The sequence below is a fragment of the Suricata suricatta genome, chromosome 8, assembly GCF_006229205.1.
Source record: "Suricata suricatta isolate VVHF042 chromosome 8, meerkat_22Aug2017_6uvM2_HiC, whole genome shotgun sequence".
Classification (NCBI taxonomy): domain Eukaryota; kingdom Metazoa; phylum Chordata; class Mammalia; order Carnivora; family Herpestidae; genus Suricata; species Suricata suricatta.
The window spans coordinates 9,273,903-9,300,860 of record NC_043707.1 but is presented as its reverse complement, the minus strand read 5'-3'; the positions used below and the strand labels follow the sequence as shown (position 1 = coordinate 9,300,860).

General features: G+C 50.8%; 1 protein-coding gene across 1 annotated transcript in view; it reads right to left on the bottom strand.

Annotated features, from left to right (window-relative positions):
• SNX29 (sorting nexin 29) overlaps positions 1–26,958 on the bottom strand; it is a 173,090-nt gene that overhangs the window by 107,519 nt on the left and 38,613 nt on the right. Inside the window, exons 4-7 of the mRNA XM_029949831.1 lie at positions 22,621–22,745; positions 4,084–4,264; positions 1,405–1,475; positions 6–254 (exon numbers count right to left, since the gene is read on the bottom strand). Of these exons, the coding sequence (XP_029805691.1) occupies positions 6–254; positions 1,405–1,475; positions 4,084–4,264; positions 22,621–22,745 (626 nt within the window). The remainder of the gene's footprint in view (positions 1–5; positions 255–1,404; positions 1,476–4,083; positions 4,265–22,620; positions 22,746–26,958) is intronic.

Sequence of the window (26,958 nt, the reverse complement as noted above, 5' to 3'; positions counted from 1 at the left end):
CTCACCGGTGCTGACGTGCTTGGACACGACGGGCAGGGGCTCCGTGTCCTGCTCGGGCTTGATGAGGATGGACACAGCAGAGGACGCGGTGATCTCCCTGAAAAGGCTGCTCACGCCCTGCGTGGACTCCTTGAGCAAGGAGGTCACGTTCTGCGTGGACTCCTTCAAGAGGTCTGAGACAGTAGGAGCAAACTTACTCTGCCCGTTTAAATCCTTGTTGTCGATGTTAATTGCAAAGAGGATAGAGTTGAGACCTGCCCAAAAAACGAGAAAAGTCGGAAGCATCTGTCGTGGGAAGGCCACACCCCCACCATGATAGACACGGGGCGCACTGCAGAGCACACAAGATGGGACGGGCTGGTCTTAATCAACCTCCCCCAAAATGGCGTCAGTAGACACCAGGTATAGCAGGAGGTGAGTCTTCCAAACCCTCTCCCTGTCTGTGATAGACAAGTAAGAGGTCAGCCCTGGGGAGGCTAAGACGTAAGCCCTGGGCTCAGAGGGCCTGGAGTGAATCCCAGCACTCGCACATTCGAGGAGGCTCTGCTCAAGCCATGCACAACCTGAGCTCGGTTTTCTTAACTGCAAAGGGAGGACAACATTATGTCTTTCACAGGGTATTAAAGACACCCACCTACCAAAAACACTCAGTTCAGCAAGCAATCAAAAATGTGCACCAACATCATTACTTTTACTTCTCTAGGGAAAAGCTTGCCCCAGCATACACAGGAATTCGTGGTCAGAGCCTGACTTTTCCTCATCAATGGACAAGACTGAGATGACTCTCAATATGTCAGCCTTGGTGTGAACCATCAGGAAAGAAAAAAAACAAGGAGGCAGAGAAGGATTTGAAAGAAAGAAGCAGGTTACCCACTTCTGTTGAGCTCGCTCTTTGAGTGAGATCAAATAATAAACAATCCAACGACTCACCAACCAACACTGATCCACATTGATCGCACACTGACAAACCATGTCTGTGACTCTTCGTCACATGCGGCTCTCTCACAGCCCTGTCAAGGCACTCCCCTGCTGTACAGGGCAGGGCAGTAAGAGTAAGAGAGCTCACAGGACTGTCCCAGGTCACCGGCCAGGAAGGGGGAGAGCCAGGCTTCAAAGGCAGGTCTCCTGCTTCCAAATCCCCAGGTCGTTACATTACTCTGGCAAAGCCACAGCCCAAGCCCCCACCCCCAGGCTTCCCTGCTAGGGTATCCAGTCCAACATAAATGGTCTCCATTCAACGTAAATGGACTTCACCAAAGGAAGGATAGTGGCAAGTGACTCATTAAGTCAGCGAGGGACCGGGAAAATCACGGCATTCCCTGGAGTTTCGAATTCCCTCCCAGGTCGCCGACTCTGTCCACCATGCTTCAGGGACCCATCACTCGTGGCCTGGCCCAGGCTTACCAGCTGCCATGGTAGGAAGCATGCTAGACCTTTCTTCATCCATCACAAAAGACCAATCTTCATAAAAAGCACTGCAAAGGGAAAGGGAAAGGGAAAAAGCTCTGAACAGTGGTTCTCTGCATCCATCAGCCAGATTAATTCCCTTACATGGCTCCCTGGAAAATCCGTGCCTGGTCATTCCAGAGTGAGAATCCGAGGTCTCTGTTGGGCTGAACCTTCTGGTTATAAAGGACTGAATGTATATATCCGATGACTTCCTCATTGACCCCCTGAGCTCAAGTGTACTGAAATGGGTGATGTAAATGTGGTGTTTATATCAAGAAGCCAAGGAGACGGGGACGAACAGAGGAGTGGCATTCACTCAAGGAACGTCTCTGAGACACGCAGGAAATCCAAGGGTCCCCTGACCAAGCTACTGCAAGAAACCACTTCAGAAAGAAAGTCTAGAATTCCATAGCTCTGTCAACCAGTGCGTTTGTATATACTTGCTTGGGCCGCAGACCCAAAAGCCCAAGTTATCCCTGGAAAGAGCCAGGAAGTTAAGAGGGCCCCATGAATCTATATGGCAGTAGCAAGAGGTCAGCAAGGCCTACAGGGTTGGTCCAAGGTCATCAGCAATAATGGTGCACGCAGGGCTCGGAAGCAGATCTCCCAGCACAATGTCCCGGCTCTTTATCCAACGCCTGCCAAACCACAGCAATATCCTCAACCCCTGACTTGGCCGCCAGGTCGGAGAACTCTCAACTAATGGCCTCGAAGGTCAAATGACTGAAGCCCACTAAAGTGGTGAGGGACATGCAGTTCAGCAGGAGATGGGATGCTCAAGTGACTGAGGACAACTGAGAGGACAAAAGAAATGCCCCACTTTCAACAGACTCACCCAGCAGAATGTGAGCTGGCAGGGCAAATGTGCTCCAATTCCAAGACCGCGACTCTTTAAAAATCGAAGCCATGTCCCAGGCGTGAAGGTGAATTTGGTTTTCCCACACCTGGCTGGGTAAGCAGCTAGTGATTCCGCTAAGTCCGACTGGGATGAGCAGCTGATTCGCTTCGGCTGTTCATCGTTACGGTCGAACCAGAAATGGAGCGGGACAGCTCTGAACTACTCGCAAATGATCGGCTAGAAGGAGCTTCCTGGAGATGTAAGGAATAGGAGTGTGCTCTCCTCAACTAAAACCGCTTAATGCTTGGGGCAGGGCAGGGAGGCACACAGACGTTCACAGCCCCCCGGCTCAGACCCGACCAGCACACGGTCCCCATGCCTCCCATTTCAGACTCGTGTCTGAGCGTCCAGCCGGACAAGGCGCCACGAGCATCATCACCGGGAGAGCTTGAGGAGTACTGGTAAGAGCCTGGCTGTGTAATCCCAGAACCCATAAACTGCCGGTGGGGAGCCGACCACAGCAGCACAAAAAAACAGAAGAGGAGACAAGCCAAAGAGTGCGTGGCTGCAGATAAAATCATGGGCATGCACCACAGTCCTGATGAAATGCCCGCTCACTGAATTAAATGGAATCAATTCCCTGGAATCGAATCCTCACTGCTGAGGATCTGGGCACTGCAATGTGCAGGCTATTCACGGGAGCCGCGTGGGATGGATCACCGTCCCTTTGTATCATCAAAACGACAGGTCTTGTCCACCATTCTCGGGTGGTTAATAACGGCGACTGACACAGAGATACCATCGACGTCGTGAGCACAGCACAATGACAGCGCTGTCCCAGGGCTTTGAAAGGAGCGTGGCTGACCGCACTACGGTTGGCCCGTATTCGGTGCCCTCTCCCCACTTCCGTGTGACAGCCAGGAACCCCCATCTTGCTGAGCCATGCTGTGGCCATGTGACTTGCTGGCCAATGAAACGTGAGCGCAAGTGAAGGATCTTTCTGGCAGAAGCTTTAAAAGCCAGTGCTCTGTTCAACCACATCCCTTCTCCTACCTCGGCAACCGTGGAAGCAACGTCAAGACAGAGCCTGTGTCAGCCTGGGACCCTACGATGGGAAACCCCAATGCATCCACGGCAGACACACAGCGGGGGAGACGTAAACATGGCTGCCTCAAGCCACCGAGGGGTTTATGATATTTGTTTTGGCAGCATAAACTGACCTGTACTAACTGATGGAGTGAGCTGTATGTCTACGATCAAGAAAAAAAAAAGAAAACAACATAAAATGGGAATTATTAAAATAACAATTGACTTCTGACCCTAACACACAACTTCTCTATTTCTTTCGGTCAGTTTCGGGTTGATTAACCTCAAAAAAAGAAAAGAAAAAAAAACCCACAGAAGGAATTCTAAAGAGCCCAGCACAAAGGAAAGACAAGCATGAAACTGAGAACCCAACACCCAGTATCAAATGAGAAAGAAATTCCGGGCCTGAAAGAAGCCCAGATTAAATCCTGGGACGGTTCCTGGGCAGAGCTCTGTCTGCACCCCACACCTAAATAATCACGAACGCTTATGGAGCACGTGCTGTCGGCAGGTGCCTTGCTGAGCCCTTTCTGAGCTCTCATTCTGTCACTTATTTTCCGACCAATCGTGCCCACGGCACAGCTGAATCAAAGGGGACTGTAAGAGGGGAACCTGCCCACCTGGACGGGGAGACAGGGATGCAAACCCGGCCAGTCGGGCTCCGCAATTCCAAGTGCTCGGCTCCCCCTCCCCCGACGCCCACCCGGTACCTGAGCCTGCCACGGTCGGCCAGGAGCATGTGCAGGTAGCGCTCCAGGGAGTGTTCGTTGAGGGCACAGCGCAGCCAGGCCCGGCCGCGACCCACGTCCGAGGCGATGTGGCGCAGGGAGTAGAAGCGTGGCAGCTCGTGCTTGCTGAGGACCTCCTTCACGTAGAACCAGAACACCGGCTCTGCGGAGAGAGGAACAGGCACCATGGCACTCGGCCTGGGACGGGCATCATTTTAGAGTGACAATCCCCAAACATTTCTGAGGACTGCAAACGAGTTACTTCCTTAGCACAGAAAAAGAGAGGTACCAAAGAGTGCAATTTTGAATCCTGGTTTGTTTCCTTACTTGTCTGGATCACAGACATTTTCCTATAACATTTAAAGATCTTAGAATACATTCAGGGCGCCTGCGTGGCTCAGTCAGTTAAGCATCTGACTTCGGCTCAGGTCATGATCTCACCATTCGTGGGTTCAAGCCCAGCATCGGGCTCTGTGCTGACAGCTTACAGCCTGGAGCCTGCGTCGGATTCTGTCTCTCTCTCCCTCTGCCCCTCCCCCATTCATGCTCTATCTCTCCCTGTCTCTCAATAATAAATAAACATTGAAAAAAAAATTAAAGATCTTTGAAGACAAGTTTGATGGCTTCCCAGTTAAACATAATTGAACTATTTCTCTTCTGCTGGAAACATGATATATGGTCAGTTATTCCTACTTCAACTGCTTTGAACATTCGTGTACATAACTATCTTCATTTCTAGTTCCTTACAAAAAGATTTCCATATGACTAAGAGAGGAACAGATTTATGGCTTTAAGGGAAAGCTAAGAAAGTTTGTTTTTATCCACAGAAGAGTCAATGTACTCCTTACATCTGCCTTTTTCATCCACACACAACAGATTTTTTAATTTTAGTTCTAGTATGTACCTAATTTGGTGATCAATGTTCTTCACAGCGGCTCATCAACATTTTCTCATGCTGCCAATAACAACAGCAGCAACAGCCGGTACCGTGAATGGAGCATTTTAGCTAAGTACCAGCCCCCGCACCAAAGACTCTACACCTGACCTCAGTCCTCATAAACACCAAAGCCGTCTCTGTGTGAAAGACAAGGTCCACAGCCTGGCCAATGTGGTCATTTTGCCCAGGGATACACGGTCAGTCAGCGGCACCGCAGAACGGGACCTCGGAGCCGCCTGACTGCAAGCCGCTAAATCAGACAGAGAGCCCTGCGCGGTGAGGGAGGGCTCTACCTTCTCCAGCACGGTCATGTCCACACCTGCTTCCTCTCACAAGGGGGAAATGCAGAGTCTCTGCAGACAGACGGGGATTCTACTCCAGAAGCTAAACAGGCTTACAGACGCCTCTGAGAATTAGACGTGATCTTTCCACCTTCCTTGTGAAATAATGCAAATACATGCATCTCCAAAAACTGGATCCCAGGTTAGTATGCCCGCTTGAATAATTCAGTTCAGCTCCGCCAGCAGGGACTGCCTTTGTTTTTGAGCTTCCTTTTACTTATTTATTTTGAGAGAGAGAGAACACAAGGGAGGAGCCGAGAGAGGGAGAGAATCCTAAGCAGGCTCCATGCTGTCAGCAAGGGACCCAATGCAGGCCTCCACCTCACCAACTATGAGATCATGACCTGAGCCAAAATTAAGAGTCAGGCACTTTAACCAAATAAGCCACCCAGGTGCCCCTGGACTGCATTTTTTTTCATTGTTTTTTTAAGTTTACTTATTTTGAGAGAGAGTAAGAGAGAGAATGTGCGTAAGCAGAGAAGGGACAGAGAAGGAGAAAGAATTCCAGGCAAGCTCAGGATGTCAGCACAGAGCCCAACACTGGGTTCAAACTCACAAATGAGGAGATCATGGCTTGAGACAAAATCAGAAGTCAGACCCTTAACCAACTGAGCCTCCCAGGCACACCTGGACTGCTTGATGGGCCGGGCAAGGCTGTGGGCGACGAAGTGGCCAACAAGGACTCATCCCAAACAAGCTTCCGGTCGAGCAGGCCAGACAACAGTGAGACATCAATCCACAGAATGACCTTGGACAGCTCACTCAGCCACACTAAGCTTCAGATTTCTCTCCCTTCAAATAAGCCCCGAAGCGCAGACTCACCCAGGGGTATCGGGGAGACGGGAGAAAAGGGAAGCAGAGCCTGAACACGGTGCCCAGACCACCACCGTTTGCTAAATGACTACCTTCTCAAACAAGAACAAGTGTGTTGTTTTGAAACATGCCAAACAGGGGCGCCTGGGTGGCTCGGTCAGTTAAGCGTCTGACTTCAGCTCAGGTCATGATCTCACGGTTCATGGGTTCGAGCCCTGCATTGGGATCTGTGCTGACAGCTCAGAGCCTGGAGCCTGCTCCGGATTCTGTGTCCCCCTCTCTCTCTGCCCCTCCCCTACTTGTTCTCTGTCTCTCAAAAATAAATAAATGTTAAAAAAAATTTTTTTTAATTAAAAAAAAAGAAACATGCTGAACAACCATCTGCCTCTGTGTCATGACTCAAATCAGGTGATTCTCACCTGCATCCGGTCTTTCTCGAGAACTGCTGTGACCTCCCTCTGACCTTGAAGGCGCCCTGAACACCTGAACGTGTGTTCTCACCTTTCAATTTCGTAAATGGCTCAGTGCTACAGAATCCTTCTAGAGCCTGCCAGAGCGATGCCGTAAGAATTTTCCCGGCAGGACTCCGCCTGCCCCGCCAGCATTCACGTGGGCTATTTCAAGTGCACCTCCCCTCCCCTGCCACTTAACGCGTGCGGTGTCCCTAACTTAATTTGGGGATAAACACCGATCCTGTACTGCCTGAAACCAGGGGCTAATTCCAAAAGTGGGTGAGGGCTTCTGGTTCCCCAAACGCCTGAAAGCCATCTGCCCACACGAACGAGAGTCATGTAGGGGGCACTGCGGCGAGTGCTCAGAGGGCACCTACACCCTGGCCCTTGGCAAAGTTTCTAACAGGCTCAGCTTTAACAGAGGCTGAGACACTTTGGACAAGGACAAAAACCCTGACTCAAATTCTAGTTCAGGCACCGTGTGACCTTGGGCAATTTCTTCTGTCCTTCACTTTCCTCGTCTGTAAAATGGGGATAACACTGCCTGCCTTTAAGGTTTGTGATGAGGGGAAGAAATGAGAAAATAAAGCTCATGTGTGACGTGCTTCCTGCCAAGGCCCCACAGCAGGCAGGCAGCTCCCTTCCCCCTTCCTTCCGGGAGCCGCGTCCCTCCTTCCTAGGAGAACCGCATTCCATCTGGCTGCCTCGGAGGCTCCCCTCCCGCCGGGTGGACAGGTGACCAGACGGGACAACCACCTGGCCGAGCAGGGTGTGCACCCCAACTGGCTTCGCTCCCCACCCCACCCCGTCCCGGCCCTGGGTGATAACTTGTGCCTCATGATTTCTTTTTCTGTATTCATCCTGACTTTTTAAAACTACTGCATGAAGATGTCATTTCTGTGGGTTGCTAAATTCTCGGTGCCCCCATAAATTCTGTGGCTGCGGCGAGGGCCTCACTGGCCTCACCCAACTCCCAGCGCTGGACCACAGGGTGCTCTCCACAACTTCTCCGTGAACCACTAGAGGAGAGACCTGGTGTCTTCTAGAACTGAGGTCACCCAACAATGGTCTAAGGGCCAGACGTGGCCCACTACTTGTAAGTGACGTTTTACTGGCCCACAGTCGTGCCCATTTGCAGATGCCCCGTCTGTGGCTGCCTCCCCGCCGCAGCATCCTAGCCGGGAGCTGTCCGCAGAGCCCCACGTACCCACTACATGACCCTCAAGGAAGAGGGTGCCATCCGCTGCTCTAGCAGGAGTTCCAAAAGTCGTGTGCGCCGGCGCCACCTGGGCCTCCTCCTCCCTCTCTCTGGGAGTGCGCCCACCTGGGAAGGACACCCGCCCAGACAGAAGGAGGGCAGAGACACACAGACAGGTGCAGGGGCTGGTGAGCCCCTGAACCCAGCTCACCCTCCAGCTTCCTTAGTTACTTGAGTTAGAGGTGCCCTGTCTGGCTGACGTCTCTGATTTGTGTCACACCTGCAGGCAGAAGCAGCCTGATGCCGTGACACAGAGTGTGCTCTTCAGTCACCTGACGCTCACAGGGGCAGGAGACACGCCGGGCACCGAGCAATGCCCACACGCCTATGAGTGGCAAGTGCATCCCTCAAAAATACATGAAAACAAAAAAGCACAGCCCAACAAGAAACAGAAACCCAGATGACAGGGAGCCGGGCTCCTCAGAGACCAAGAAAGGCTGCTGCTACTTCTCAGTCTGGAGGTAGGCAGCTGGCTCAGAGCCTCGGTCACGGGCAGAGTCTCCAAGCTCCTGGCCTTCCCCTCGCTGTCCCAGAGCTCGGCCACCACTCCGGGCATCACATCCACAATCCGAGCAGAACGAAAGAGGACGGGATAAAACCAGCCCCATCACCCCCTTTTAATCAGGCCAGGGTAAGGAATCCCAGAAAAGATCCAGAGGAGACTGGTATGACCACCCAGGAACCCCACCTGCAAGGCCTCCCGCGGCCCCAGGCAAAACCCAGGTTCTGTTAAGCCAAAGAAGAGACAGGAAATGGATTTTAAGTAAAAAACTAACAGTCACCCATACATGCTGTCAACAATTCCAGGAGCAAAAGGCAAGCAAGCACTCCCCTGTTCCGGCCTCAGACATAGGTGAGCACAGGGGCCCCCCAAGACCCAGTCACATCCAAATCTGGACGAGCCGGACCGCAGAACACCACTGGATCAGCAGAGCAGAGCTCCCAGTCAGGGGCTGGAGCTCTGTCCCCCGGCCACCCCCCACCCAGCTGCCAGACCAAGACACAGGAAGTGCGGTTTAAACATCACAGAATAAAGACATGTACAAAGTACATAAACTTGATTTTTTTTTTTTTGCTTTTTAAAAACTGAGGTAAAACATACATAAAAAAAATTCACCACACTAACCGTTCTTAACTGTATTAATTCAGCAGCATTAAGTGCATTCGCAATGTTGTGTGACCATCAGCGTCATGTAATTTTTCCATCACCCCAAACAAACTCCGTACCCATCAAACCCCTCCCCCCATGGGCCTCTATTTTACTTCTGTCTCTGTGAATGTGACTATTCTAGATATTTCTATTTAGAAGCATACAACGTGGGACCTTTTGCGTCTGGCTACTTTCACTGAGCGTCACGCATTCAAGGATCACCCGTGTTCCAGTATTTATCAGCACTTTCTTTCCTTTTGTGGCTGAGTGATAACCCACTACATGTACGTGCCACCTCTGATTCATCCATTCATCTGTCAAGAGACATTTGGCTTTTTTCCATCCTTTGGCTCTTGTGAATCATGCTTCTAGGAACATTTGTATACAAGTGTCTGAGTTCACGCTGCTTTTGATTCTTTTAGGTCTGTATTTACGAGGGGGATTGCTGGATCATATGGTAATTCTGCTGACCTTTTCCAAAAAGTGTTTTTAATGCTTGTTTATTTTTGAAGGAGACAGAGTGTGGGTGGGGGAGGAGCAGAGAGACAGGGGGACACAGAATCCGAAGCAGGCTCCAGACTCTGAGCTGTCAGCACAGAGCCCGATGCGGGGCTCAAACCCACAAACCATGAGATCATGACCTGAGCCGAAGCCGGACGTTTAACTGACTGAGCCACCCAGGCGCCCCTGTTTACCTTTTTGAGCAGCCACCAAACTACTGTCAAGGATGACTAAACCATTTTACACGGATACTTTTTTTTTCATAGAGATGAGATTGCCTTTATTTCTGTTACATTCTCTTTCAGTTAGAAAAAAACTTAAACTTGCCAATTAAAGATAACTTAGCCACTTCCAGATTTTTATTTTTAATTTTAGAAAGTGCACATGGGAGTGGGGTAGAGGGGCAGGCTCCAGACAGAGGGTTCAACCCCACAACCCTGGGATCACAACCTGAGATGAAATCAAGTGTCAGATGCTCAAATTGACTGAGCCATCCAGGCATCCCACTGCGCGCCCCCCTCAGGCTTTTTTATTTGTGCTAAAATTCACCTAACATAAAATCTGCCACTTTAAAGTTAGTTAAATCAGAACTTGGTACATCTTTAAAGAATGAACAAATGCACACTAATCGCAGCTACTGGACCACGTTTGAAGACTCCAGTCTATTTAAGTATGAAAACTAAAGATCCCGGGGCACCTGGGGGGCTCATTCAGTTGAGCATCCGACTCTCACTTTCAGCTCAGGTCATGATCCCAGGGTCATGGGACTGAGCCCCACATTCGGCTCTACAGTGAGCACAGAGCCAGCTCGAGATTCTCTCTCTCCCCCCCATTTCTGACCCTGTCCCCTCTCCCCAACATCTCCCTAAAAATGAATAGATAGATAAACACTAAACATCCCTACTGACTCCAGAGAACAAGGGCCAATTATCTTGGTGGAGGCAGGTGGCAATCAGAAAAACAAAGCAAGACAAGGAGGATACACCGCTGTGTACCGCCCATCTGTGGCCGGGCTCCCCCGCCACCTGTGGGCTTCATCCTGTTCCGCTCCCCCCACCCCACCCTGTGCAGCCTCGCTGGTCTGCCTGACGCTCCTCCAACACGCCCCGCACGCTCCACCTCAGGGCCCGCCCAGCCATGACCAGAAACCACACCAGGTCGTCCAGCGAAGGGGCTTAACACACGCCATCTGTTACAAACACTCTGCGAGAGCTGCAGGCCAAATAAGAGAAGAGTGAGGCCACAGAGATCACCAACGTCGGGAAGCCGATCCAGCCCTGAAGCCGGAGGAACAGCAGAAGAAGGGGTGTTAAACGTGTAAGAACTGAGGGGCGCCTGGGTGGCTCAGTCCGTTGAGTGTCTGACTTCGGCTCAGCTCATGATCTCACGGTTCGTGGGTTCCAGCCCCGAATCGGGCTCTGCGCTGTTAGCACAGAGCCTGCATCGGATCCTCAGTCTGTCCCTCTCTCTCTTTCTCTCTCTTTCAAAATAAATAAACTTTTAAAAATCTTGAAATAAAAAAGAGTGGCTCCTCAAAAAGTAAACACAATTACTGGATGACCCAGCAATTCTCCTCCTGAGTACATGCCAGCCAGGCAACAGCTGGACTGGGGTAGAGGCACAAGGAAGAAAGTGAACCCGGAAGATCAAGGCCTAACGGGCGGACCGCACGGGACCTCCACAGACCACAGAGGAAGCACGGTGCAGCCACAGATGCCATGTGAGGCCGGGAAGACCCACTCTGGCTTCCCCTTTCCTCCCACCTTCTAAACTCATCCCACCTCCCTCTGGACAAGCGGGAAGACAGTGGGCAAGGGAGCCTGGGAAAGGGAGTCTGCAGGGAAGGCACAGGGTAAATTTGAGAGCAATCAGGCAAAGGACTACAGGCTTTTCAGTGCGCTGAGCTACGTAAGATCTCTTCCAGCAGGTAAGAGTATGGCTGCCTCCCTCCCTCCCTTAGGTCTCTACTCGAAGTCCATAAAGACGGCCTCTGAACACTCTGTGTGGCAGACTGAACCCCCACCTCGTCACAGGCCGCGAGCTGCTCACTGAAATCTCCTCCTTCCTGAACCCCCAGACAGACCACACTTCCCAGCGGCCAGGCCACTCAGTCTCCACCAGCCCGGGCCCCTTCACCGGCCTGACTTGCTCATTTCCACCGCCTGCCTGGCCCCCACCAGCATCTGAGGTTGGAGTCCTGAGCTCTAACCACGCAGGGGAGTGCACTTGGCATTCGCCCACAGTACACGGGCGTCTAGAGCGCCTCCTTTAGGAAAAAGGGAGAACCTTCTCTAGGCCACACAAAGGCCTTCTAAGCTTGGATCTTGTTTCCTTTTAGGGATGTACCCCTTCCCCTGCTGAAGAGTCATTTTCATGCCAACGGGAATAAAGCAAAGGACTGATGGATCCAACAGGCCAGAAAAGTACGGATTCAAAACTGACAGCTCTGAGGCCAAATCTGAGTTTTCATTTACTAGACATTAAAATCAAACACCTTTAGGGGAACCTAGGTGGCTTAGGCAGTTAAGCATCTCACTCTTGAACTCAGCTCAAGTCTTGAGCTCAGGGTCCTGAGTTCAAGCCCTGCTTTGGACTCCACCCACCCTGAGCATTTAAAAAATAATTTTTAAAAAATAAAATGAAACACCTTTTAAAAATAGCCAAAGGTCACATGTGGCCCCGAGGCATCAGTCCAGCCATACAAGATCCTTATATGCTGAGATGTAGTAAGTAGCCAGTCGCCCTAGCCCTCAGCCACCCTGACCGTCTAGGACCCTCCCAGGGCCCTGTGCACCCCTGTAATCAAGGGGCTCACAGGTTAACACCTGGCCCAAGGGGGCTAGCACTCAGGCTCCAGCTTCTCCCGAAGGCCAGCAGTTCTCTACCAGCGGCTCAACGTTTTTATCACCAGCCCTGGACAGAGCTCACTTGTTTTCTTTACACCTTCCACAGACATCCTTCCAAGGTCTCTTTGCGCCAGAACTAGCTGATTTGCAAGTTCATAAATATGACAGAGAAGCACCAAGAGGGAACTGAAAACCTCACAGGGTGGGAGGGAGGGGAGTGGACTTCCCCACACAATCAAGAGGGCGGCCCAGGCTCCTCCCGGCACACGAAGCTTCCTCCAAAAATACTCTTCTTCAGAAATGAAATGGTTACCCAAGGTGCCCCAATGAAGCAAAATATAAAATTCTGCTTTGAGCTAAATGCAATCAACCATTTTCAAAAACCCCCACTGAGGATCAAGGAAGTCAGTTTTTCTAATTTTACAGCAGGGTGTATATTAATACCACCTGCTTCCAGCTGCCCGTGAAGACGTACAGACAGCACAGGGTGGGGTCTGGCTTCCCAGGGCCATGAGCCGCAGGTCCTGAAGTCTGGGTCCTGGAGTCCTTATTCTGAACATACAGTTTGGTGCCCAGGCACCTTGCACACTGGGACTACAAGGAAGAGCAAAAATAGATCCCGCCCTTGACCATCGAGAGAGAGAGTCAAGAAAACATAGTGCCATAAATAGGTTTGATGCGAGAAGGACTCCAGACTGCCTTGAGGGGTGTGAGGGCGGGGAGAGGGCAGGAAGGAGGAGACACCTAGAGGATGTGCACGGGCCGGCTGAACTGGGTGAGGAGCTCATGAATGACTTTTTTGGGAGAACCTTGAAATTTCAAGACAGAATAGATCAAAACCACAATGAGATACCACTTCACACCCATCTGAATGGGTTTTGTCAAAAACCAAATTAATGGAGGCGCCTGGATAGCTCAGTTGGTTAAGCACCTGACTCTTGATACTGGCTCAGGTCACAGTCTCACAGCCGTGGGATCGAGCCTGCGCTGGACCCACACTGAGTGTGGGGCCTGCTTGGGATTCTCTCCCTCCCTCTCTGACCCTCCCCCGCACGTTCTCGTGCTCTGTCTCTCAAAATAAAATACACTTAAAGAAAAAGAATAACATCTGTTTTTAAGTAATGAATGAAAATAACAAGTGTTGGCTAGGATGTGGACAAATTGGAACTCCTGAGCATTGCTAGCAGGAATGAATGGATAATGAAGCAGCTGCTACAGGAAACAGTGTGGTGTCTCTTCAAAAAGTGCAACACAGCAATTCCACTTCCGGGTATTTATCCAGAAGAACTGAACACAGAGCCTCAAGTAGTTCAGTGCACACCCATGTTCATGAATAAATGGAAGCAACCCAGGTGTGTGTCCACAGAGGAGTGAATAAATAAAGTGGGGTGTGTGTGTATGTGTGTGTGTGTGTGTACACGCACAATGGAATACTATTCAGCCTTAAAAAGGAAGGAAATTCTGACCCACTACATAGGCGCGAACCTTGAAGACATTACGTTAAATGAAATAAGGCTTATGGGTGTGGAGTAGACACGCCCCTTACTTACAGGAAGTACTTAAGACAAATTCACAGAGACCGACAGCAGAATGGTGGGTGCCAGGGTCCTCAGGGAGAACGGACTCGGGGTTTAATGGGGATGGACTTGAACATGGAGAGGTGAGAAGGTTCTGAGGTAGGTGGTGATGACGGCCGTATAGTGTGTACACTGAGAATGGTTAAAATGTTATATGTTTTTTGCCACAATTTAAAAGAGAGAGAATAGAAGTGTGAGTAGTTAGCGTTGGAGCGAGGGCTGGGGAGGAAGGAGGGCAGTGGAAAGGTAAGAACGAAGAACACCTCCAGACCCGACAGCTTCAGGATTGCAGAATCCAGAAGGCCATTCACAGTTTAGGATTTAACCATCCAAGCTGGTCACAGAGTGAGCAAAAGACAGTGGTACTGACGACCTTCCCCCCCAGAAAGTCTAGCACTAAAGCCCTGGTAGCTGAAGTCTGAAGAGGTCCCAGGGGTCCCCCAGGGCAGGGGCTGTGGCAGGAGGGGAACTCATAAGGCTCAGGTCATGGTTTCTTTATCAACTGGATACCAGTGTCCCCATGTCTCACCGGCCAGCTGCACAGCAGCCCTGGCCGTGTAGTAGGGTCTAGAGGAAGGGCAGAGAAAGACAAAGCTGGTAAGGAGAGACCCTGGAAGCCACGACAAGGCGTGTGTCCTCTGTCCCAACTCTAAAAAGAACCATGATGGAACTTTAAGTAGGAGGTGGGGGAGCAGGCTGGTCCCTGAAGACAGCCCTGCCCCCACCCGGCCCAGTGTGCAGAGTGGATTAGAGAAGACGGAATCGGAAGGACAAAGGACAAAACAGGACAGAGAGAAAGGACAAGGAGGCTGCGAGGAAGCCCAAGGGCTGTCGGGAAGGCTGGGTGAAGGGCAGCGCCATTTGCTGAGCAAGGAACACAGGAGCAAATAGGGGAGGTGAGGGAGATTCCATCCTGGGACCTGCAACAAGCCTGTGGTGCATCCAAACAGAGACAAGCAAGACAGGGCTCGGTGGGGGGTGGAGAACACTGAGTAATCAACACATGGACGGCAGCTTTCACCAAGCAATTCCGACGTGTATGTACAGAAACAAGAGCGGACAGAAGAATCCGGAGATGAATGATATTTAATATCAGAGGGTGCAGAAATGATAGGATGCTCAGGCAGCAGCACGCACACCAGGACACTGTGGTGCCGCAGCGAGAGGGGACACAGTGCTTCAGCGTCAGAGGGGCCCTGCTGCTCAACGCACAGGGAAGACGGGGCTTCGTGCTACAGGACAGGCGTTTCCTAGCAGCAAGTGTGACTCTGGTGTGTCCTGAACCAAGCCTATGACCCTGTCATAGAGCGCCAACACCTCACCTCATGATGACGCGTTAGTGACTCACAAAAACAGCAAATTCCAAGGTTTTTGCCCTGAAATGCCACTGCTGTGGTCTGAACGGGTCCCCCAGAAGCCCTATGTTCAAATCCTAACCCCTAAAGTCATGGTATTAGGACAGGTGGCCTTTGGTAGGGTGTGTAGGGCATGAGGGTGGAGGCCTCATGGAATGGGACCAGTGCCCTTAGGAAAGAGGTTCCAGGGGGGCCCCTTGCTCCTTCTACCCTGCAAGGACACAGGGAGAAGGCACCGGCTATGGGCCAGGGAAGGGCCTCACTCAACCAGGCCGGCGCCTTGACCCTGGACCTCCCAGACCCCAGAGCGGTGAGAAAGAACTGCTGTTGTTCATAGGCTCCTCGGTCCGCAGGGTCTTGCTCTGGCAGCCCAAACGGACGGAGACAGGCGCGGGCTGCAGCGGCTCTTTTCTCCTTTCCCCAGGGCAATGAAAAATAATTCCTTTCTCCGCACCGCATTCTATATGCACCACTTTGGGTATTGCATATCTGCAGCGCCCTCCAATCCCAAGCCAAGCCTACGCAGAGCTCTCTGCCGCTTTTAGTTCATCTTTAGTGACGTTAAAAACCAATCTTTGCCCTTCTCCTTGGTAGCACTCTGGAATGATCCTGGTATAAGGTGCCTCAGGAATCATGAAAGACAGGACTGCACAAACTGAAGTATCGTATATATGAACATATTTTTATTGAAGTACTGATATATTTCCCAGACACTCTGCTAGGAGCTGGAAAGTCCAGAGGAAGTAAATCGCACATGGCACCCTGCAGCCTCAAAGCTTACCATCCAGAGGGGTATCCAGACAGCATATATGTGAATATGATGTCGTAAGGTAAAATGGAATCCTCTGACTTTGTTCTCAAAGACAGGGATTAGCAAACCTGTTCCGCAAAGGGCCAAACACTAGATACTTTAGACTTTATGGGACCAAAAGCCTCAGTCACAACTTCCTAACAGCTGCCATGCAAACTAGATAAACGTGTGTGGCTGTGTTCCAATAAAACTTTATTTATAAAAAGAGGTGGCAGGACACAGTTTGCTGACTTCTGCCCTAAGTGATCATAACTTAATATCTGCTGCTTAATTTACTCATGAATTCAAATGGGTGATCTCTCAGAGAGCCCTCCTCCTGGAAACAGGCCATCATGAATAAAAGAGTTGGAGCTTCAGAATCACCATCATGTAGATGTGAGTCAAAATCCCAGCTCTGGCATAAGTATTAGGTCAGGAGCATTAAGAAAAAAATTTCATTTCTTTGAGCCATATCTTCTTCATCTATAAAATGGGGACACTGTCATTCACTATCCATGGTCATTTCAAAAAAAAAAAAAAAAAAAGAGAGGCGCCTGGGTGGCTCAGTCGGTTAAGCAGCCGGCTTCAGCTCAGGTCATGATCTCACAGTTCATGGGTTCAAGCCCCACGTCGGGCTCTGTGGTGACAGCTCAGAGCCTGGAGCCTGCTTCAGATTCTGTGTCTCCCTCTCTCTCTCTCTGACCCTCCCCTGCTCACACTGTCTCTCAAAAATAAATTTAAAAACAATTTTTAAAAAATTTTTAAAAATATCAAAAAATAAATAAATAAAATGAAGTCATGACCAGAGGGGCTAGCGAATCCCCGGGCTCATGGGAGGTGCTCAGAATGAGTCACCAGCGAACAAGGCAGCCGCGCCTTGGTCAGCCAATTAATCCCAAAGAAGAAAACATCCACGTGTTATTTCCAAGCTTAAGGTGCTAATCACAACTGTCCTCTCATTTCTGGAACACGGGCCTCTGACATTTTTTTTTTTAAGTTGTCTTGCTTTTCTCTACTGTTTAAGTTAGGGTGTGTCTGGATGCATGTCAACAGAGTCTGACTCAACACGGCTTAAAACACTAGGAAATGCTGTGTCCCACACGCAACACTAAGGCCAGAGGTAGGGCAGGTCTAGAGTCAGTTAATGCAGCAGCTCAGGGACACAACCAAGGAGCCAGGTACTTTCCATCGTCCTGGGCTGCTCTGTCCTCAGAGGTGTCCCCACCCCCCCACCCCCCCACCCCCGCATCACAAAATCACTGCCAAAGTTCAAAACGTCACAGTCTCAAGCCACAACCCGATGCCATAAAATAAGTCTTCTCTTATGTCTCCATCCAAGTAGCAAGGAATTTCCTCCGAACCTCAGGGCAGACTTCTCCTTCCTCAATTGGGTTTTGTGTCTGTTCCAAAAGCAGCTACGAGCAGGCGGATAATTTCTACGGCTGGCCTCATCTGGGTTCACTCCCCCTGCAACTCGCTTCAAGCCTGACGCTCATGGCCACCCAACATCTGAACAAAATCAAAATTCTCTAGGCAAGAAAGAAGGGGCAGAACCACTGGGAGAGGAGTACCCAACGTCTGCCGTGATCATTCACGCTAACCGGCCTAACTGCAAGAGGAAGGCTACACAGACTGCAGGCCCAGACTCTGACAATGCTGGCTCCCCTCTCCCCACCCCCGAATCAATCATTGGTGTAGATAAATCCAGCCACTCATCAAAGAGGAACCAGCTCCTTGTTCCCAGACACAAGCAGGCTCTCACGTCTGGGGTTTAAATCCTAAAGGAGGCACACTTGGGTAACCTCATCCCCAGCATCTCTGGGTCCTGGACAACCTGCCTGTCTGCACAATCTATTGGAGGGGATCTCAGCTGAGCATGGCCACTGCCCCACACCCGCCGGCAACGCTCGGCAAGACAAAGCTGAGCTGGTGGCATAACTGTCTGTAAGCACATCTGCCCTGCCAACACTTCACACCTCAGGGGTGTCTGGGTAAAAACTCCCCAAGTCAAAAAACAGAAGAATGAACCAAGAATGCTAAGCCAGAAACAAAGACAGACAAAACAAAAACATCTAACAGACAAACAAACTAGAGAATGGGGGCCGGCGGGGAGCAAGTACTGTCTAAAAACCTCACAAAACTGGAGGAAATCTGCGAACGCAGCCCGTGTCCCGGGCTACAGCTCATCACAGAAGGAACACCTGGCGCCTGACTTATGGGAATGTAACTGAGATGGCCACACGTGAAGGGGGCGATCTAGCAACACAAATAAGCACACCCTAATAGTGTCACTTCAAGGGGCCACTTTCTCAGCTTTGGAAGAGGAGTCCAGATCAGACCACCTCTCCCACAAAAACCAGTGAAAATGCTAGGCAGTTATTAAACTGAAACAAAACTGAGGACCTTGCTACAAAGGCAAGAAAGACTTAAAGGACTCAGATCCCGAAGAGAAGGGAAGTCCAGAGACATGAGTCCTACATGCAGGGCCTTACTTGGCCCCTGAGGTCTCTCCCGGCTGGAGTTCTGATGAGAAGCTAAACAGAGCTTTCACAATTTCCACAAGGTCTGAAAGGGAAAAAATTAGAGCTTAGAACCAGCAGAGGAGGATGGAAACTGGTAAACAGGCAAGGGATCCAATGTGGGCCAGACTCGACGGTGTCCCCCGGAAAGTCCTGTCCATCTGAAACCACAGAATGTGACTTTATGTGGAAAAAGGCTCCCTGCAGATGTAATTAGTTAAGCCGGGGTGACACTGGAGGAGGACAGGGCTAAGTCCTGCAAGGCTATTGTTCTAAGGAGCGGGGAGGGCCCAGAGACAGAGACACAGAGGGAAGAAAGAGGTCATGGGAAGACCGGGGCCCAGACTCAAGTGAAGCAGCGACAAGCAGGGGTGCCAGGGACAGCAGACAACCACCAGAGGCTGGGAACACACTCCCCTCAGAGCATCCAGAAGGAACCAACCATGCCAACTCCTAGATTCTGGGCTCCTGACCTCTACAACTGGGAACGGTAAATTTCTCTCGGCCGTTGTGAGCCCCCCAGGGTCTGGAAGTCTGTGATGGCAGCTCTAGGAAGCAGACATACGCTGGAAACCCCAAATAGCTAGTCCTAGCAAGAAGGCAAAAGCAGAAATAGATCAGCCCTCGCAGATGCTGAAGCCCGGGGGTGAAATGCTCAGTCCCAGGCGGGAGGAAACTGGTCTTCCTCTGCCCTACATGCCTGAGCAGCAAGAGGGAATCCTCTCTGAAGAAAGAGAACAGCATTCCAAGCTTCTAGTGACTCTTCATACACAACACCAGCGACTCGGGCAAACTACCAACACGTGCCAAAGACAAGACTGCACTCAAGATCAAGATGGCAACAAAAAATAAGGGGCTTCTGGTGATAGCCAAGTAAGAAGTTAACAACCCTCTCTAGAAAGCAACTTCATAACTGGCCAGAAGTGACACAGACCACCACTCCACACTCTGGAAATGGACTTCTGCTGCCTATCATCCTAGCGGTGGTTACGCTTGAAAACTGCTAAATTTCAGGTAAGAAGAGCAGGACCGCTAACAACACAACCTCTCAGTTGTCAGGAGCACGGTCAACAGTAAATGTGGGCCCACAGCACAGATCCTCATGGTGAAGAAAACCTAGAAATCCATATTTCAACACAAAATCTCATCATTTTTAAATGTTGAGAACTTTAAAAAACATTTTTAAGTACACTGTACAAGGGCACCAGTTTCTAAACTCAGCCCAACAGGCACCCCGACCCCCGATGAACAAATGCAGTCCGGCCCCAGCAGGCCCTCGGTATTATCTACTGGGTTGTGATTTTCAACACTATCATTCTGTTCAGTCATTACTTCGAACTCCATTCTTCCCTCTTCAAAAGGTAATGTTCTTCATCTGTACAGAGAACTGCTGCAACAGCCTTGTGGTTAATTCACTGTTATTCACTGTCTCCTGTCACTTCCAGTCCAGTTAACTGGGCTACAGTGGTCTGCAGAGGGGCCACAGTGGGCACCGGGCTTCCTGCCAGAAGAGAGGCAGGGATTTCACATCAGTCTGCCGTGGGCTGGGAGCCTCGGCTCTGTGTACTAGTTATGCGAGCGTGAGCAACTTCGTCACTTACCTAAGCCTCTGTGGTGTCATCCGAAAACTTAGGGCGTCATCCCCCAGCCTGGAAAGCTGCCGCCAGGTCATCAAGCACCAGCACCGGCAGCTCGTGCCGAGGCCTGGACTCTGCAGGCACTTTCTCTTCGAGCCCCCACCACAAGAGGAAACAAGCTCAGAGAGGGGGTGTCCCAGGGAGCTCATGGGTGACGAGTCACGGAGCGGGGATTTCTAGGGTCTCACGTCATCCAGCTCTAGGGTCCGGTATTCACTGTGAAGCTACAGAAAGGGCCCAGGCCGGCAGCCAGCAGGAACAAGGGAACACACGGTATTCATCTCCATCCAGCCCTCCTCTTCAGATTCCATCTTCTCCATTCGGCCTGCCACGGTCATTCCAGTGGCTTTAGGAACAGCCACAAACAGCCACCGATCTGATCCTTCCTGACTCCTAGCAGCTGAAAACCCACCACCACCCTCCCCAGATGAGGTTTTCAATGACACGTTCAGTAACAGGAAAGAGGTTTTAATCAGCCAAGGACCACCTTGCACCCGTGAACACTTAACTGCACCACAGCAAGACTGAAGAAAGGCCTTGGCAGCCACTCACGGGCTAAGCCAGGTCCTTGCCCTGCTTCTGACTATCCGGGGGCCACCCAGAACCTCCTCCTCAGCAGAAAGCAAAGCAGAGACCTGCCCGCTGGCCAGGCTCTGTGCGGGATGCAGGTGCAGAAATGGCCCTGACACACCGGGAAGCAGCATGAACGACTGCACCGGCTACAGCCCCACGGGTGTGCTGGTGCCTCTCTGATCGCCAGGCCCACGTAACAGAAAGCCAGGAATTCTAGTCTGGGTCGGGACAGAGAAAGCCCTCCTGCATGGCCAAAGGTCGGAGCCCCGGAGATGGGGGAAGAGGCCGTACGTGGAAAGGGTGCTGGGAGGGAGGGCAATTGCTTACATGGTGCTTAGCTTCTAGGAACTGGAGCCTCCTGACTCCCCAGGGAGACCCTCACCCTTCACCCTCGCACGGCAGAGCGCTTCCCTGGGGTCGACCCGCCTTACCACAGCGGCCAACTTCAAAGCCAAGGTTGCCTCTGCCATGTGCGCAGCTGCCCTCGTCAGACAGAATCAGACCCAGAGCCTCACGGTCCAGCCCACGCTGGCTTACCTGCGGTATCTGCGCACAGACCAGGAACATGGAAACTAGGAGACACACAAGGGCCCAGCATGGATGACTCTGGGAGGAGGTACGACCTCCAGCAGCTCACCAGCCAGCCCCGAGCGTGTGGACGACAGGGGTGGGAGGCCACCGAGACGACAGAGGCCAGCATCCCAGGTCACCAAGACGGTAGGCAGTGCCTCCCACAGGGACCGAGGCCCTTGCAGGCAGCTCCTGTCTGACCTGGTCCCCTCTGTCCCCGAATTTCAAAGAGACCCAGGAGCACTGAAGAAAACTCAATGGTGGTGGGATCGCTCTCATGGCTGTCCCCTGACCCTAAGGCAACGGACATTCACTTCTGAAAAGGAGCAACTGGGGAGATGAACGAGCAGGGGAAACTGTGTGAGGGCTAAGAGCCCGAGGAAGGCAGACACACCAGCCTGAGGGACAGGGAGTGGCAGAGGGCGTATCCAGCAGAAAACAGCGCGGCCAGACACGGCGAGGGGCCCTCCGAACTTTCAGGCAGCAGTGACATGGACATCACCATAGTAACAAGATTCGGGAACTCAGGGCAGCACCCACAAGCAGGGTCTGAAAAAACATACTCTTTAAAACGTCCGGGAAGAAGGAAAGGGGACGTATTTCCTAGGACATGAGACACTTGTAGGTTCAGATCCAAGCAGATCACTCAGAACAGTTTCCTCATCCGCACACGGCAGAGAAAATAAAGTCCCCGCTACTCACAAGGCTGTCGGGAGAAGCGAATGAGCTAACGTACATAAAAGACCAAGGACTAGCTAGTCTGGTAGGTCAGCAGTTCCTGGCGCTGTCCCCGCCAGTCAGACCCACAGGAGCGCGGCACGCGGGAAATGCTCCGGCAACAGGAAAACGGACGGCAGCGGAGCCGTGGCCCAGAGACCTGCTGTTGCTGCAGACAGGCTGGATCACCAAATGTCATGCTGTCCCTATGCACAGAATGAGACACATCGCTGATTTCCCAGCAACTGCGAGCCACACTGGTGAGATGTGCACCTCGCCTGCAGCACCCCGCCCCCCCTGAGGGTTCCGCAAAGGGCAGCGCCGTTAGTGACTACGGGTGACACATCCTCACTCACGGTTTTCTGCACCACCACGCTCCCCCATCCCCGTCCCACAGGATTAGACAATAAATGAAAACTTGTTACTAAAAAGAGGGCAACGGAAAAGACCACACCCTCTGTGCAGCCTCAGGCAGAGCGGTACCTGTCTCTGTTTTGCTGGCGAAGCCTGCCGCCTGTTTGATCGCGGCCGCCGTTAGCGCCAATCCCCGGCTCCTCTTCAGGCCATGCTGCAGGACGGCCTCGAACTGGGCACACAGACAGGTCACCCTGCGAGAGAACCAGCGACTCATCAGTCCACCTGTGAAGGGGGCGAGACACCCAGGGCAGCCCCAGCCCCACCAGGGAGGAGGTGTGTCCGCAGCAGTAAACCGCAGCAGGAAAGAACACACTGGACGCCTGGATCAGCAGGCAGGTCACTGCCACGGAATTGACTGGGGCCTCTCCACACACCTCTCCCCTATTTGTTCGTCTCACAGAAGTCCACGAAGCCCCACAAAGTCTGGCCATATTCATCAGACTCCTGAAAGCACAGTAACAATTCACAAGAAACAAGGGAAATGGAATTGGTGCCTGCCAGCAGAGGGGGAAAAAAAATAAAACCCAATTTAAAAACAGATCAGTGGTGGAGGGCACTTATGAGGAAGAGCACTGGGTGTTGTATGGAAAACAACTTGACAATAAAATATTGAAAAAAAAAAGTAACAGTATACTAAGGCAGAGACCAATCAAAAAAAAAAAAAAACAAAACAGATCAGTTAGGCTTGGGGAGGGGCCGGCTGCTAATTGTATCCAATTCACAAGTTCCGGCTCTAATTCATATCACATGTACTTTAAGGAATTAGATTATCTTTCAGGAGATTGAATGCACCAGCCTGCCAAATTGGAAACACTGTATCATTTCATGGCCTGTTACGTACATTGAAAAAACAATATGAATTCTGATTCTTGTTCTTTATTTTGCTGCAAGAGATTACATTGTGAAGTCAGATCCAGAGCTGATGGAAAGAATTTTCAATTAAGTTACAACTACCGTGGATTCAATTACATTTATTTCTCAATAACCAAGGAAATAGGAGTTTCAAGTTCATGTTGGGGAAGAGGTGAGGTCACAGCTACTATGTCCTATTCTTAACAGCTATGCCAGGGCTCTTGGGCTCCAAGGCCCATTGGGTCTGCGGACTTCAAGACCTTTCCATTCACTCATACGACATATGTTAAGAAATCCTGAACTCTGATGCGCCAGGCTCTACTAATCTAAGCTCTGAGGATACAAAGAGGTAACAATGTCTCCACTTCACCACGTCAGCACCACGGTTCTAACAGAGGGGGATACACAAACAAGGTAAGCAGACCATTTCAGTTATGAGAACTTTGAAGAAAATAAAGCAAAATGGTAGGTGGAGACACGGCAGAAACAGGCTTCGATTCTGTGGCCTGAATGGAGGTAACCTCGGAGTTATAACCTGGATGTGATAAGACATAGCAGCCTGGACGGAGAGACCCAGTGCAAAGGCCCTGAGGCCATCACCAACTTGCCTAACTTCAGGCATTTCCTGATCCACTCACCTCCACACCTGTGGCAATAATTCTCCAAGAGGTTATTGCTCCGTGGGTAGTAAAATATTTTCATAGCCATTATTTCATTAGCTCCTCCCACCAACATTATGAGAGAGGTGGCACTACCTCCATTTCACACCTAAAAAAACAGGCTGGAGACATTTCAGAGACCGCACATAATACGCAGCAATATAAGACTCTACGTAATTAACGACATCTGTACTCCAGACCCACACAACCCCAAACTGATCCAAGGTAGATCCCAATACACCCCATACCAAAACAAACATGCTTATTCTAAGACAAATGTCCTCTCTGTCCCATATCCCACTTTTACGCACGGTCTCTGCCTGCATGAGAAACCCCTCACTGAGCGTCAGCAGGTACGTAGCACTGGCACATTCGCTCTCCAGTCTGTGCTCATGACAGACATCACTAATCCATCCCAGCACTCTAGGCTACCACGGCCAATGTCCAAAGCTGGCCCTCCACAGGAAAGAAACCTACCTGGCATCCCAAACTTGACACTTGTCCTCAACTACACTGGTTTCCAGCTCCTACATTGGCTCTCCTGCAACTGGCTCAGTGTCTGGTACACAGGGCGTGCTCCGTAAATCCTTTCTCAGTGGGTAGGTAAATGAGTCATTAATCTTAAACTGGGAGTCCCAGAATACTCCCCCACAATGAAACAACCCTCTTTGCTGGCCAGATGTTACCCTTAAATGTGAGATGTGCACATGCCAGTCTCTCTACAGATTTACCCAGGCACACATCTAAGGGTTTCCTGAAAGCTGGGACACCTAACAAAACTATGTAAATTCCACAGAAGCCAAAAGAGGCATAGAAAAACAGAGCCCAGCCAAAGCCCTATCTCAGGAGGAATAAACCAAAAACGCTGTTTAGGTTACTCCATAACAAACCACAGCTTGTACCTTTAAACAAATCACCGGCAAATGTAATGATTATATCAACAATCACTTTGGTTGGTTCTAATGCACAAGTCAGTAACTGAGCCACCAACTCTAGATACTATCTGGCCCCTAAAAGGAATGGAATGCCGGTGACCAGGACAAACCCAGTCCCCCAGGCTCACCTTCCAGATGCAGACATGTCCCAATCAACCTATCGCAGCAGAAAACCCACAGGGGGCACTAATCCTATGATTAATTCATTATGATGACTGCCTTGCCAAAGGCCATTCTGTTGATCACCCTCCCCTTGTCCTGTTTGAACGTCCCCATTCTCCCTGAGCTTGTACCCACTGGTCATTCAAGACTTGGCTCAAGGGACTCCTCCACTAGGAAGCCTGCCTGAGTGCCTCCTCGTTCTGGGCTGCTTCCTAGGACGGCGCTTGACCAACCTCTCCGTTAATGACCCGCCTCCCAGAGAGGTCTCCTCTCGCTAACTTGAGCTCCCAGGCACCCGGGCTCTGCTCCATGCATCTTCACTGTCCCCGCGCCCAGCACAATGCCTGCCTACTGTGGGAACGGTGGCCAGAATGCTGCCTCTGCTGGGGACTCACAATACAGACCTGACGTACATTTAGGCAAGAGCTGCATCTCAGGAGACGTTGTACAATCTGTATTTCGAACCCAGGTCAGCTGGATCACGCAGAGCACACTTGTCCGACCACAGGCATCTAACACCTCTTCAGCGCATGGTGGACACTGTGCAGGCACTGATTTATAACCCTGCACCCTAAGGCTTCGTGTCTTCTCATCTTTGCTCAGCTATGTGATAATCCCTACAAAACAAAGGGGCACCTGCTCCACTCAGGCTCTCCATTTTCTCAGCGAGGTGTCTCCTGTTTCCCAGAATGCTCCCTGCCAAATGCTTTCTGGCATCACTGCGGTGGGCTGGCCGCCATCACGTCCAACTTCTACTGTAAGTCAGTGAATTGGGCATGTCTTTAATTAAGTGGGAGCACCTACAAGCAAATGTTTTCATATTTTTTTAAGGTTCATTTTTGAGAGAGAGACAGAGCCCAAGTGGGAGCGGGGGCAGTGCAGAGAGAGAGACACACACAGAATCCGAAGCAGGCTCCAGGCTCTGAGCTGTCAGCATAGAGCCTGATGCAGGACTCGAACTCCCAAACTGTGAGACCATGGCCTAACCCCGAGTCAGATGCTTAACTGACTGAGCCACCCAGGCACCCCTGTTTTCATATTTTTAAAAGCACCAGTCAAGGGGCACCTAAGTGGCTCAGTCAGTTGAGCATCCGACTCTTGATTTCGGCTTAGGTCATGATCCCAGAGTCGTGGAATTGAGCCCCACATCAGACTCCACACTAAGCGTAGAACCTTTAAGATTTACTAAAATAGGGACACCTGGGTGGCTCAGTCTATTAAGAATCTGACTTCAGCTCAGGCCATGATCTCACAGTTTGTGAGTTTGAGCCCTGCATCGGACTCTGTGCTAACAGCTCAGACCCTGGAGCCTGCTATGGATTCTGTGTCTCCCTCTCTCCCTCCCCCCCCCACCTCTCTCTCTCTGTCTCTCTCTCTCTCTCTATCTATCTCTCTCTCTCTCTCCCCCACCCCTGCTTGAACTGTGTCTCTTTCTCTCTGTCTCTCAAAAATAAACTTTAAAAAAAGTCAGTTCGTAAAAAAAACATTTATTAAAATAAAAATGTCAATCCTTCCCCGAAGAAAGTATAAAGTAAATATGATTCCAATACTAACGCCAGGAAGGACTTAGCACTGTGTGGTCTGGCGTACAGGGATAAATAAATTGATGGAGTAGTGCAGGCAATACCACCATAAAAAATCCAAATAAATATGAAAACATGTATAATAAGGGTAGCACTTTGATTCACATGGGCAAGGACTGGGCTATCCAAAACTAGCTGGCCATAGGGCTGAAAGAAAGTAAGAATAAACTTCTACTTTTTTAATGCTTTTTATTTATTTTCAAGAGAAAGAGA